At 38.5% G+C, this 14,895-nt stretch overlaps 1 protein-coding gene across 2 annotated transcripts; it reads left to right on the top strand.

The window, feature by feature from the left end:
• The first annotated feature begins 2,510 nt into the window (after positions 1-2,510).
• On the top strand, positions 2,511-14,225 carry suox (sulfite oxidase). 2 transcript variants are annotated; one of them, XM_036559055.1, is made up of 4 exons: positions 2,511-2,578; positions 8,473-8,545; positions 8,915-9,107; positions 11,472-14,225. In XM_036559055.1, the coding sequence occupies exons 2-4, from the start codon at positions 8,487-8,489 to the stop codon at positions 12,936-12,938; spliced, it is 1,719 nt and encodes a 572-aa protein (XP_036414948.1). In that variant the 5' UTR covers positions 2,511-2,578; positions 8,473-8,486; the 3' UTR covers positions 12,939-14,225. The 2 variants fall into 2 exon arrangements, with proteins under 2 accessions (XP_036414948.1, XP_036414947.1); XM_036559054.1 differs by lacking the exon at positions 2,511-2,578 and adding an exon at positions 4,572-4,729 and having other exon boundaries at positions 11,472-14,221.
• The last annotated feature ends 670 nt before the right edge of the window (positions 14,226-14,895 follow it).

The raw sequence follows: 14,895 nt of genomic DNA, 5'->3' as shown, positions 1-14,895 counted from the left end.
TATTTAAAATTGAATTGTGTACAGATGGAATTCACCTTTAAGTAGGGAAGAGATTTTGGTTTTTGCTTAATAATTTTAAGTGTTTAAGCAAGATTATTTTTTAATACAAGCAACAGTCTCACTTTATTTGGATAGTCCGCTGTAGTCCCCTGTGGATTATCTACAGATGTTCGAATTGTTAACAAACTGTTAAAAATCTGTTGAAACTCTGTTGATTCTGAACAGTGGTGAGTTTGGGGTTAGGATTTGGACCACGGTCAGGATTAGGCCCAGGGTGAGGATTGGCTTTAGGTTTTGGGTTGAGGTTAAGGTCAGTGTTCGCATAGAGCTGGTTTAGAGTTAAAGAAAATGATGGTCTATTTAGTAGATACTTAGTTGAATGTAACTTGAAAGTAAATTAAGTATCTACAAAGCATCAAAAGTGAACTATCCAAATAAAGTGTTGCCCAAGCAACCTACACCCGCCCTCACACACACACACACACACACGAAAACAGAAACTCTGACAACATTTACAGTTTATGAACAGTTTAGCCAAAAGTGGTGAAGTGCAAATGCTACACTGTACCCCATCAGCAGGTTTAACTATAAATGTCTTTAAAAGTTAGCTAAACTGATACAACAATGAATTGGATATAATTCTGAACTCTTAAAAAAGGTTCTTCAAGGGTTCTTTAGTAAGGGAAATGGTTCTATATAAAACCATGAGTTCTATGTAGAACTATTTCATGTTTAAAAGGTTCTTTGCATGGCAAAATGTTTTTTTTTTTTTATTGTGTTGTATATGGCTCTATATAGAACCTTTTTGAAAATGGTTCTATGTTATTACAAGCTTGACATTCTCGCAATAGAAGAACACTTTTTGGTGCTATATAGAACCGTACAACACATTTACCATTAATTTGAAGAACGATTTCACCATACAAAGAACCATTTCAGATTAATGGTTCTATATAGAAGTCATGGTTCTATTTAGAACCATTCTCTTTACTGAAGAACCATTGAAGAACTACCTTTTTCAGAATGTATGTTGTTTGAACTTTCAAATCTAAATACATACAATATATATTTCTCATATTAAATTAAAAGACTTAAAAAATAAGTGACATTTTTCTTTCATTAAACAAGATTTCAGTGTTCAAATGTGTTAAATCAGTTAAATGTGTTTAAATGTGTTGCTGTGTCTAGTAGCGGTTCCACCTTATCATAAGCAAATAGCCATTTATAGGTGGCCATAAAACCTTTTAGTGTATTATAAATCTGACTTATCAGACGTTCACTGTGTGTCCAAAAGTTTGCAGACACCAGCGTTTCTTCTGAAATGAAGCGTATTAATAGTCAGTTTGTGCTGCAGTAACAGCTTCTACTGTTCTGGGAAGGCTTTGCACTAGATGTTGGAACATTGCTGTGAGGATTTGATTGAGCGTTAGTGAGGTCAGGTACTGATGTTGGATGCTCAGTTCTGGATCACTCCAGCTCATCCCAAAGGTATTGGATGGAGCTCCATCACTTCAGAGAACGCAGTTCCACTGCTCCACAGCCCAATGCTGGGGGACTTTATGTAATCTTTGGCACTTTACTAATGGCATCCACGTTCTGACATTTAACTGCAGCATATTTTATTTACTGGGTGCTTGGTTTCAGTGGTGGAATACATAATATTTATATTTATTATTTATCATTTTAAAATCTCAAAAAGTGGTCTAGTGTAAACATTTAGGTTAGCATTAAATGCTAGTAGGTGCTGTGGTGTGGCTTGATAATATTAACTTGTTTGAGACATAACAGCAAGAAAACAAGCAAATTACACCACTATTTTTTCAAGAAATAATTTTTTACATTCATTTTTTTTGCCTAGGGACGTTAATCTTACTAAATTAATGCCAACTTAAATATACTTTTGAAAAATATTGAATTTTAGAATTGATGTTGCCCAGAATTGGAGGCTGTACCCATATGAAAATATGATATATGGCAATATATGGATTTGAATATATGACATATGTTAGCATATATGGATTTTCCTTATATCCAACTTATATTTATCACACCATTGGACATAGATGTGACACATATGCCAACTTACTTGAAACTGGTCACTTTCAAACATGGGATATATATTTCAGCCATACATCAGCATATACAATTATATGTGTAAGACACATATTTAACAATATATGATAGAAAACATTCATATGTAGATGGTGTAAAATAAATAAGTGCTTAAATATGGCGTTTTTCCTACACATTTTCATAGTGGGAAAATCTTTGGGAAAAAAAATAAAACATAAAATGTAAGTTGAAGTGTGCCATAACTTTTGCACAGGCGGCATTTTATGTGTTATTTTTTCTCCCAAATAGCCTGATTTCAGCAAATAAACCAAAAAAACATGTTTTATTTGGTTGGTTTGTTTACATAACTTTGGCATATTAGGCGGTGCCACCGTTGTCATAGAAAAAAAAAAAAACGTTTTCACCTCGACGCTGACGTCACAACGGCACCCCGACTCGGTCAGTCAGTGTGGAGAACGAAGCCGCGTGCAGCTCAGCGGAGCCCGGACTGCAGCTACGGCGCGGAGTGAGTAACGATACCAGACAAAACTCAGCTTAATGGAACCGCTTACCGTCTGATTTAACGCGTTCGGCTCGCTGTGGCTGCTCTGAGTGACGGAGAAGCCGGTTTAGTTTAGCGGCGTAGAGTTAAAGCGCTGCTGGGTCAAACCTGCACTCGTTGTATATCTCTCTCTCTCCCTCTCTCCCTCTCCCCCTCTCCTCACAGGGCAGCTCTTCTAAATGTCTATCAGAGGATTTTTAACTTGATTTTCCGTCGTTTTAGCGATGCGAGCCGTTAAAGCTCATGACGCTACCATGTCCGCTCTGTTTTTATCGTTATCCCTCCATCGGCTCCTCTCTGACTGCCATACTGCCGCTTACACACTTTAAAAGATGGTTCTTCGAGGGTCTTTTAGTAAAGGCAATGGCTGTTTAGAACCATGAGCTGTATATAGAACCATTTCATGCTTAAAAGGTTCTTTGCATGTAAACTGGTTCAGTTTGATGGAGAATGTGTTGACTTTGGTTCTATATAGAACCATATACACCTTTTTCTGTTACTGTTACAATGTCAGGCTTGTAATAATAGCAGAACCCCTTTTGTTGCTGTATAGAACCATTTTGAAGAAGCTGTATATGGTTCTTTATAGAACCTTTTGAAAATTGTTCTGTGTAGCACCCAAAAGGGTTATGCTAATGTGACAATATCAGGCTTGTAGCAATAGCAGAACCCTTTTTTGTGCTATATAGAACCATTTTCAAAAAGGTTCGATATAGAACCATATACAAAACAATGTTAGGATCCATTTCACCATGCAAAGGACGATTTAAGCATGCAAATGGTTCTCTATAGAACTCATGGTTCTAAATAGAACCATTACCTTTACTAAGGAACCCTTGAAGAACCAACTTTTTAAGCGTGCAAATATTAAATATTAAGACTGAACTGGTTGAATGCTTGTACTGGCCTGTCAGAGAAAAAAGCAGATATAATGTATTCCTTTAAAACATCGAAGGTTCTGCCTTTTTTACTCAGAGCTGTGAAACAGTGACTACTGATTTTAAACTCGTGTGGACTTTAAGACTTTTGTCTTGTGAAACAACAACAAAAAAACAGATTATAAGGAATCAGTCAAGTTTGTAATCAGACTCTGTTATTTGTGCTGTTTATTGGGTTTGTGAAAATTGTATGGATGATGGTTGGTGAGGGGCTGGTATGCATTCTGCTTGGTTTGCGGTGTATATTAAATTTATATTGTGAGTTTTATTGTGTTTTGTTTATGTAGTTTTGTGTTGGGATGGGCAGGATTATCATAATACTTAAAGACTTTTTCATGATGCATGATATGCGTCACAATATTTTGTTTCTTCTGAGGTTTAATAAGCTGGCGCAGACAAAGCAGAACCTGTAGTGCCACATATAAAAATACTATAATAATAATAATAATACTAATAATACTAATGATGATTCTGCTACTACTACTACTACTAATAATAATAATAATAATAATAATAATAATAAATCTACAACCACAGTGATTTTTACTTAGTTTTTACAAACTGTTTTACAAACTGTGCTGTCAGTGTTCTTTAAGCACTGGCGATATCTAGGATGTGCTCAGAAAAGCAGATTTTGTCATAATTTATCTCAGTAATGATAAAATATCATCTTACTGTGCACCTCTATTTTGTATTGTAGTTTGTGTTTTTGGTATTAGTCACATGTTTATCTGCTCAGGGGCTGCAGATTAAACACAATGCACTTCTTCTCTTTTGAGATTAATGTATTTTCTGCATGGTCCCTGACAAAATAAACCAGACTAAACTAGACGAGTATGCGGCTCAATAGCCCAGGCAGGCAGGTGACACTGGCACACATGCCTCTTCTTTCGCAAAGAGAGACGTTTGAACTGCCTCTGTTGACATAGTCTAATTCAGATGGCGTTGTACTCCAGGAGCAAACACTATTGGTTCAAAACCTTTTGGCTTTAGGCGTCAGCTCACCAGATATGGCCGGCGCACCCGGGGCGAGTCATTCTGTCCTGGAGCACAGTGTTGTTCTCTGCACTTTTATAGCTTTTGTAGGAATGGTAATGGAATGGAAGTAAAAAAATTGTGAGAAATTACATCTCTGTGAAAAACATCTCTTGGAATCTGCTTTTACAAAAGAGTAAAGGTAGGAAAATCCCCAAAATGTCAAACAGAATCTACTCATTTATTTATCTTCTGGATTTCTATGCTTTGTGTCTTGTTTGTTTTTAAACACATTTTGTCATATTTTTATCTTTTTCAGATAGTTTGTGTTAAATGTAACCCGAAATGTGTTGTTCTTAATTAGATTTGTGCTTCAGGAAAAGTGTGTTGTTTTTAATAATCTGTTCTGAGAGAGTCAGACTTGTTTATCACCCTGGACTCAAAGTGCTTATGAAACTTCATCATAAAATGAGTTTGACTCTTGCTCTGTTAGAAAAGCCACTAGTTTTCATTGCTCTTTATGCCTTTATGTAATCAACCAGATTTCTCTGGTTTAGCTGTCACTCATTGTAGGTTATGTTTCAAATTAATGAGTGTCTAAATTGGACGGTTCTGGAAACTGAGATGTCGTTTTTCTCAGCCCAGCCCAGCAGGCTCCCAGCCCACTTTCAGTGTGCCGAGACTCATGGTGATTTTGTAAGCGACACTACCTCCCAGAGCCACAACAGGATTGGCCCACCGGGGCTGAAACTGCTCAGGGGAGGGGTTATGGGCAGCAGCAGAGTGGTCCACATTTTGGCAGTGATAATGCACACTTTTGTGCTGTATAGTTTTGTGTGGCAGCTCTTTTTGAAAGGGGGTTTGAATGGGTTCAGCTGCACTTCAGTTCAATTCGGGTTATGGGCATTTCTGTACGCTGTAGCTCACATGAAGTTTTCTGCCTTTTGGCAGGAACTGTGGATCATTTTTTCTGTTTCTCTGGAAGCCTGTTCATCTTCCACCGTTGTTTTAAAATTTCTGAACAATTTAGTCGTTGAGATGTAAAGAGAGTCATGCAGAGTGGTTTGGTGTGAAATGGTTCAGATTTCTTTACAGTGGTGGTGACAGGAACCAGGGGTCACCATGACTGCAACACAAATATAGACATGTTGTTTATGATCCCAAACCACCAGTGAACCACCAGAGTTTTATATGGAAGTTGATGATGGTAAAATGGTAATGAATCAGAAAAAAGTGTTTTCTTTGTGGACTATTTTGCCTCACAGTGCTCTGCCTGTATCCCTCCACCATGAATGGATTAAAATACATTTTTCACCATCTTTATCATAAAACTCCCAGACAGTGAGCATATATCGGTCTCCTGGTTTGATAAGGTTGGCAACCTGCTGACTGTTTGCCACTTCTGGTCCACCCTTGAACCACCCAGATTATTGTCCTGCATACAAACTCAACCTAGTTTTTAATCTCCTCAAACAGATTTTAAATGCACAAAGTATTTGGTTTTAAAAAATAATCTAAGACCAATATTACAAAGAACAGAAAGAAAAAAAATTATGACTAACCCAATGTGACATGATTTGTAGAAAATGTTGCTGATGCTCTGCAGGTTAAAATTATTTACTAAACTAATTCACAAAGTATAACTAAAGAAAAAAAGAAAGGAAAAATAAGTAAATTGGACTGTGAGTGGAAAATGAGCAATGATAAGTGGAATTTTGTCTAATGCTCTGCTGAAACACTGGTGGGCCGCCCAGAAAACGCTGAGCAAAACGCCAGTGCTGTCTGGTTTTTCCAACAGTTGCCCGCTATCCTCTTGCTGTCAGGGCTTTTATAAAACAATGTGTCAGACATGAGAACATATCTAACCATTTCATGTAGAAACTTTCTGTGAGGGAGCTTTTAGAGGTAGACGTCTGGTTCCTATCACCACCACTGTGAACAATTCTGATTCTGTAAGTTTCTCTAGAACAGAGCATTTCACACCAAACCACTCTGAATGAGTTTGTTTGCATCTTAACCATTTAGTTATGTAGAATTTAAAAAAAAAATTCCCCTTTAATCATTGCACAAAGAAGTGTGATTCACAAAGTGTGTTTTTTATTTCTTTTTACATTTTCATTACAATGAGAATCAGTCATAAAATTATAAACACAATCTTTAATGCAGAAGCCTCACAATTTCCACTGTAAGTGGGCTTTTTTATTAGATTAGCATTGCTAGCATAGAGCCCATATTTAGTTAGCACCCTGGTTTGTTATGCTGGCATCAAACTAGCAGCAGTAGGTTATATATATTCACTTTCTGTGATATTTATTCAGAGATGTATTTATAACTCTCAGGTGATATATTTTTTACTTTGGAAGTTTACTGGGACTGGATGAAGGCATTTAAAGCATGTTACTGAATATTATTGGACTAACCTGTCAGCTGTCTAGCAAGTTGGTCAGCCTGCTCTAACGTGGGCAGCATATATAGAATATATTACATGTTAATCAGATCTCTAAAATTATTTTGGAAAAAACTCTTTTGGGAAATGGCTGTTAAAAAAAATACTTAAGCAGTGGACACGTGAGGGGAGCACGTTACCAAGAATAACCTCACAGCTTTTATATGATAGCCTCCATTGCTAATCATTACAAATGGAGCTAATAGTAATAGTAATATAATAATAATAATAATAATATATAATAATAATAATAATAATAATAATAATAATAATATTAGAGGTGGTATAATTTTTGATCAGTTGTTTTTTCTACTTCCAGGGCCCGCTCCTTCAATTTACACATATAAGTTGTAAAAATTCATTCCCTTATGGCAGTTTATGGCAAAGCTACTGTTGCCAACTGTACACATCAGAATCAATATCCTTCTCACAAGGAGAACATAGGAAAATAATGGTGTGGATCTTTTCTTGATGATGTCATCCCTTTCAGTATCAAACTGACTGTCCTGCCCAGTCTTCACTCAGCGGTGGGTAGGGGTGGGTACTATGATGATATTTTATTTTTATTGTGATAAAGTCTGTCACAATATGGTTTTCTGAGCATATTGTGGATATCTTCATTGCTAAAAGAGCACTGTCTACATGTTTCATTACAAAGTGAGCATAGGCCTGTTTACTTGGATTATTTTCTGACACACGTTGTTTAGCTGGCCCGAAATTTAGATTGGTCACTATTGGAGGCAGATCTTTTATCATCATGGCCCCCAAACTATGTCACACATTACCATAATCTCTTTGTGATTGTCCCTCACTTTCCTCCTTTAAAGGTCAGCTTAAAATGTACATCTTTTCTTGGCACTTTTATTCTTCAGTTCAACGATTGCTGTTTTTTTTCCCTATCTTTGTAAAGTGATCTTGGGTATAAGAAGGGCACTATACAGATTGAACTTATTATTATTAATATTATTATTTTAAATCAGTGCAGTATGTAAAATATTGAAATATTGAATACCTTTAGCAAAGGAACCTGGGAAAACTTATTTAAGGTACATAAGTAGATCATAAGTGTACCTTTAAGGGAACATTTGCATTGTTTGTACCTTGATGAATGAGAAATGAACCTGCACAGAACCTTTATTTCTAGCAGTGTAGTGGAATTGTGTTTGTGAATAGTCCACAGTTATCAAGGGCCGCAAAAAACTCACACTTCTTTTTCAGTACCTGTGTCTCGCTCTGCATGCTCACTGTCTCAATACCTGAGAGCATATAAAGCTCATGTGAACTTCTCAGGTTGTGCTGGGGCCATTTGAACCACTTTGTCACACTCGTTTTTTTTTAGAGAGCCTAAATATTTGGATTGTATGGGACAGAACACTAAATCATTGCACTGAGCAGAGCAGTTTCAACACCACTGTAGCTGGTTGCCTCTGAAATTCGTTGGTGGAATGCAGCCTAACCAAAGTCAGTACTTGACGTTTGTTTTGATTTTTTCTTTTTAGAGATTGACAGTGCAATGCAGCACTTACGACACTGCCAAGGACTCGCTCGTGTTCTCCTTCCCAGCGCTCACAGGTATGTCACGTTGTTATCTGGTAGGCTGTAATGCTATAGAGCTATACCTTTTTTATGAACACCTTTGCGGCTGGTATAGTTGCACAATAAATCATGTGAAGGTTAATCATTTTTCTACATTGTTGCTTTGTTACTCAGTTACTTGGGTTCATGAGTATTTAGCTTTCCCTGAATGCTTCTATGAACCTCTTGACATGAAACATATTGGCAAGTTTGCAAATTCAGTCTTAGACCTGAGGATATTTGATTCAAATGAATGAAAACACTGTGATAACATCTGTGATTAAGTGGGATGCTGTGGAAAGATTTCTTTTGTGGGAGCCAGTGCCAGTGCCTGTCCTACTATAAAGCATGTATGTTCTCTCGCAGTGCTCAGCGGCTAAAGAACAACATCCCCCTGGCGTCTGCATGTTCAGGACTTCTCTCTCTTCGCTGGGGGAGCGGCGGCAGCCATCAAGGGCACAACTACTATGGCTCAAGGCGGCCAAGGTTCAGATATGTATTGACAGGGCTAACGGCTGGGACTGGTGCTGTGCTGGCCTATGGACTTCATCACAATAAGGTGAAACATTACTAATACAGTTTCTGGAGAGGATACACTATATGTATGAAAGTATCCATTTCTAATTAGAGAATTTGGCACATTCTTCACCACAGTCATATCGGCATTGGCAGACATTTGCTTAACAAATGGTCTGCATCTGAATGATTTTTATATTTCAAACCAATATTTGATGACACGTTGTAAGAAAAACATGATGCAGGGTGATGTTTAGGTGATTTGGGTAATTTTTCTGCATTTGATACATTTCTCTATAACTCTAATCCGGGTGAATCTATTTCCAATTTCTACATTTTCTAAATTTTTTATGTATTGGCATCGGCAGGTATGTACATGAAAAATATCGAAATACTGGCATCGACCCAGCAGTCCTTACATTAACATGCACCCATTGCTGACAGGCGCACACATAGCTTGTATCTCCATAGAAAAGCCCTGGCCAATAGAATGGGACTCTGTGGGCAGCTGCACACGAGCCTAAGGTCACCATGTCAAGCGTGGGCTAGAGGGGTATAAAGCCCTCCAGCAGTGAAACTGTGCTCTCTGGGGTGATGGAGCTCCATCCAGTAGCCTTCATTTGACCATGATGTTGTTTGCCTGGGCTGATGGTTCTCATTCAGAGCTTATTGCTTAAACCTTAACCTTGAGGTAAATAGTTGTTACTCTTCCTATGATAGAGTGATCAAGGCTATGTCCTCTTTTCCTATGAGAGTGTGACCTAGGACCAAAAGAGCATGACCGACCATGATTTCTAATTTGCCTAAATTTTTCAAAAATAGTCCAAAATATGTCAGCCTACCTATGCAGCGGCGGATAAAACCACCCAGAGCATTCAGCCTTGGGCTGAAAAGTTGGAGGGTGAAAGACATTGTATTAGAATTTTCATCGGGTCATTCACAGCACAAAAGTTCAGAAGTCAAGATAACCACTAAGAGCAAATAAGATAGAGACAAACAGTGTCACAGTACATCACACTGTAGCAGCAGTTAGTCATTTGTGTCAGGAACTCTGCTTAGCAGACTTGACCTTGTGTTCTTTGCTGACAGGCTTAGACTTCTTTAGTGCTATGTAACTCCAACACCTCTCTTCATAATAGAGACTTGAGCTGCTCCTGATTCAAACTTCATGCAAACCTTCCTGGTGACCACAGGTGCGATGCTGCAGGTTATGGAAATACTTGTCACTGACGCTGTTTATATGTTGTAAAAACATTTATTAAGAACATTGATCACTCAGGTATGCTTTTCACAAATTGCCAGCATTATGGGTGATTACGTATTGGTATTACTTTAGTGGAAATAAGTAATGTAATGGCGGTATTGGGTGTGAAGAACACACTAACGGAACTGCTTACCTGAATGGCAAAGTAAAAAAGCCTTTAGCATAACAGCCCACAAGCCCCGCCTGTGGTGCACCTCCATAGGTCAGCTTTATCACTCGGAAGCGGGGTCTCGCGGCCTGTTGCTTCAACCAAGCCAGAAAAAACACTGAAAGTTGCTGATACTGACAGCCTGAATGTCGGTGATATTTACTGAACTGACGCTCAGAGATGCAGCACAAGTGAACAAGATGCACGTATGAGACAAATGACTTCAGAAATTTGGAAATGAAATAACATTCAGCTCCGTTTTTGAGCCAGAGAAGCTGCTGTGTCCTGATGTGTAAACACCACAGGTTTATCTGTAGACTGTTCAGTTCTGCTTTTAACTGTTTTGCACAGTAAAGGTATTTTACATTTACTTAAGTTGTTACACATGCTTCTCATTACTAATTATATGATAGTAAATACTAAATATATACAGTAAATAAACAAAAATAAGTTTTCTTAATAATAAATATAATCCAACAAGTAAATATCATCTAGCCAAGCAGAGTGTGTTGTAGTTGTGATGCAGAACAGATTTTTACCAAAGTAAAGTATTTAAAAAATGTAATTGTTTAAATATCAGGACTTATACGTGAGTTAGGTTAGATAGAGTTGGTACCGGTACTCGGTATCAGCCGATAGTAAAGGATCAGGTATCCGTATCAGTATCAGAAGGGAAAAAGTGGCATCAGTGCATCTTTAGAAGAGAGGGAAGCATTTAGGCAGTTGGAGGAATGAATGAAAATGTGACTTCCAGAACTCCTATTTCCTACATGCTGCATGCAGATTCTATCTAAAAGCAATGTTTTATTTAACGAGACACAAAGTGATAAGCTTGCGAGATTGTGTGTATGTTGATAAGAACTTCCTGCTTGGCATGTTACTGCATCGCAATACAGTCAAAACTAATGAGAAAGAAATCTGGTGAGCCGTGTGTACCTTCTGTCAAAGTTGTCGCCAAATTATTTTTCGTTTTGTCTTTTCATTCTGGACTCTAGGCTGAGCAGGCGGCTACCTCGGTTACTCAAACATCCGCCCTGCCTGTTTATTCCCAAGAAGAGGTTACGAAACATTCCTCCCTGGACGAGGGCATATGGGTCACCTACAAGGGAAGCGTTTATGATATCACTGACTTTGTAGCGATACATCCTGGAGGTGACAAAATCCTGCTAGCTGCAGGTGGCGCTCTAGAACCCTTTTGGGCGCTGTATGCCATTCATGGGCAAGACCACGTTCTGGAAATTCTCTCAGAGTACAAGGTTGGTGTTCTTCGACCAGAAGACTGCAAGAAGCAGGAGATTGCCAATTCTATTGACCCGTATTCCTCTGATCCACCTCGGCACCCTGCTCTCATTGTCAGCAGCTTAAAACCCTTCAACGGGGAACCTCCTCCTGCCCTCCTCACTGACAACTACATCACTCCCTCTGCCCTCTTCTTCAAGCGCAACCATTTTCCTGTTCCTCAAGTAGATCCTGGCAAATACAGGCTGCAGATAGAGGGCCTTCCTGGGGGTACCGTCTCTCTGACTTTGGACGAACTTAAGTCTCGTTTCCCCAAGCACACAGTAACTGCTACTCTGCAGTGTGCCGGAAACCGCCGTTCTGATATGCACAAGGCTAAACAGGTCAAAGGGCTTAACTGGGGAGTTGCAGCTATAAGCAATGCCACTTGGTCAGGCGCACGCCTGCGGGACGTCCTGTATCACTACGGCTTTGGCCAAGAAGTGGCGGCTAAGGCTCGGCACGTGCAGTTTGAAGGTTTAGACCTTGATGTGACGGGTACGTCATATGCAGCATCCATCCCACTGAACAAGGCAGTGAGCGAAGAAGGAGACGTCCTTCTAGCATACGAAATGAATGGGGAGGATCTCCCGAAGGACCACGGGTACCCTGTTCGTGTGGTCATCCCCGGAACAGTTGGAGCCCGGAATGTCAAATGGCTGGGCAAGATAGTTGTCAGCGAGGAAGAGAGTCAGAGTCACTGGCAGCAAAATGACTACAAAGGTTTCTCTCCAGGCGTTGACTGGGACACGGTGGATTACAAATTGGCACCGGCCATCCAGGACCTCCCCATCCAGTCGGCCATCACCCAGCCAGCAGACGGTTCAATAGTGGACAGCAGCATGGAAGAAGTGACCGTGAAAGGTTATGCTTGGAGCGGTGGGGGAAGGGAGGTGGTGCGAGTGGACGTCTCAGTTGACGGAGGGAAGACGTGGCATGTGGCTGAACTCCAGAATGGTGAGAAAGGACAAAAGCCTGAACCCTCTCCTCCGCCTGGGCGGGCTTGGGCGTGGAAACTGTGGGAGATAACGATCCCTCTGCCGGAAGGAGCTCAGGAGCTCGAGCTTGTGTGCAAGGCAGTTGACAGTAGCTACAATTCGCAGCCGGACACGGTGCTGCCTATTTGGAACTTTAGGGGTGTGCTGAATAATGCTTGGCATCGAGTGAAGGTGAAAGTGAATTAAGATTTTGGAAGGAAAGGAATGAAAACCCAAAGAGATATTTATTGTAACTAAACTCAGGAAAGAAGGAGGCATCATATTCATTTTAGATATGGGTCCACTTGCTTGGCCAGTGTTTAGGCATTTTGACATGAAGTTAGAGATGCTTACATTGACTGAGTTTGCCATATGTGGGTAAACTCAATCTGTAATGAACAACGAAAAGAAGTACTTGCTGCATGCGGGCACAAATCGTCAGTTTTTGGCTGTGATAAACCGATAAATTAATTCCTTTGATTTAGGGGCAACATTACAATCATAGCTCTACATGTTTTGCACAAATATTGAGCTTACGAAACTGGATTAGTGGATCACTTGTGTTGACTGTCAACAACAGGGATTTTTTCTTTTCACTTCTGGGCTCTTCTTTTTTCCGTTTTCCTGGGCACTAGTCAGCTTGTCTGGTGCTTTTGTCGTTTTTTTTTTAATGTAAAATGCAGTTAAATTAGTTTTTTTTTCTTTTTCATTTTTAATGTAAAATGCAGTTAAAATTAGGTTTAAAGTGCCATTATCCATAGTTACTGTCTTGGTATTGAGCTGTCAAAAAGCACAGGTTTTTATAAATGTGGAAAGGGTATTTAAAATGTTTTTTGAAGTGTATGCAAAGCGCCAGTTGTTATAATGAAGTAGAAAACTTTTAAGGACTGTGAAACTCAGATCTTAACTGTCCTTGTAAGTGCAAGACACATTTTTTTAGATTTTGGCCTTCTCCATGTGCCAGATATTTAAAACCACATATTGCTTCTGTCATATAATTTGATTTTCACTTTTAGCCCATAATGTGTAATAATAATGTGACTGCAGTAGTTCAGACAGTTGTTAAAGCTAAGCAGTTGTGATCACTCAAGATCATATATGCTTCATTTTGCTTTTTCAGAGGAATTTATCATAACAGTATTTTGGTTGATTCATTTCTTTTATTTTACTTTTCTGGAAGGAATAATTGTAATAATTACAGTAATAATTTAAAAATAGCATAATGTAAATCTTTCAGGTTCAACTTAATACTGACTGATCAGCTTTGCAGAAGGTGGTTTTAGTGAAGTTCATTATATTTATTTTATTGCATGACACATGAATTTTGGTGCTGTGATGGAAGTTTTTTCAATAAAGATTATGTTGGTCTTACAAAAAAAACAAACATTTTAGTTTGTGGTTCTTGCATGATTTCAGTTGTTTTTTAGTTCTTTATATAACTAATGGCTGCTAGTAACAAAAATGTGGTGCAAAAGGTATTGCATAAATTTATATTTTCTGTTTTTTTTCCCTAATATGTTAAACTCAGTAAGTAAATAGAAGTTGTGCACTAAAATTGGCAGAAAATTTTCATATTAAGTTCCCCATAGAGGATGTGTTCACTTATTTTCACAGAAAAAAAAATCAATAAAATGTAATTTGACCAGGGGTGTTCAAACGTTTGCATATATGTAAATCCATTTATTTCAGTGTACTAGGCCAGTGAAAACTCTATATAACATTAGAGTAAATAGGAATAAACATAAAAACAGCAGAAATTTCTTCAAAAAGTAGTCGACATGTTTAGTTTCAGAATTCACCTCGATACCTCCAGTCATCACATGGATTTATTAAATTCAATCACCAGAACCCTTCAGTTTAAACCCTTATTTCACTGTCTATTCATTTCACTGTATTTTAAGCAAGAATTTACAAATGTACTTTAGATAAGAGTGATGAATTTTTAGTAGCATGATTTTAAAATTCACACTTTGCAGGGAGTGAATCTCATTACCTTAACTGATGTCGCCTTGATTCCTCACTCCGACATCCACCAGTGACCCGGATATTTATCAATTTAAATGGATGATCAGCATGTGTGTAGTGTGTGATGTAGGCCTACACTCTTAAAAAAGACTTTTAATGGGTTCTTAAGTAAATGGTTCTGTAAAGAACCATGAACACT

The sequence above is a fragment of the Colossoma macropomum genome, unplaced genomic scaffold (assembly GCF_904425465.1).
Source record: "Colossoma macropomum unplaced genomic scaffold, Colossoma_macropomum, whole genome shotgun sequence".
In the NCBI taxonomy this organism is placed as follows: Eukaryota; Metazoa; Chordata; class Actinopteri; order Characiformes; family Serrasalmidae; genus Colossoma; species Colossoma macropomum.
The sequence above is the reverse complement of the archived record's forward strand: the minus strand, read 5'-3'. Positions and strand labels throughout refer to the sequence as shown.

Coding starts and splice junctions, on each gene's coding strand:
- suox (XM_036559055.1), top strand. CDS start 8,487: ATGCAGCACTTACGACACTGCCAAGGACTCGCTCGTGTTCTCCTTCCC. Junction 8,546..8,914: donor CTCCTTCCCAGCGCTCACAG/GTATGTCACGTT, acceptor GTTCTCTCGCAG/TGCTCAGCGGCTAAAGAACA. Junction 9,108..11,471: donor ATGGACTTCATCACAATAAG/GTGAAACATTAC, acceptor TCTGGACTCTAG/GCTGAGCAGGCGGCTACCTC.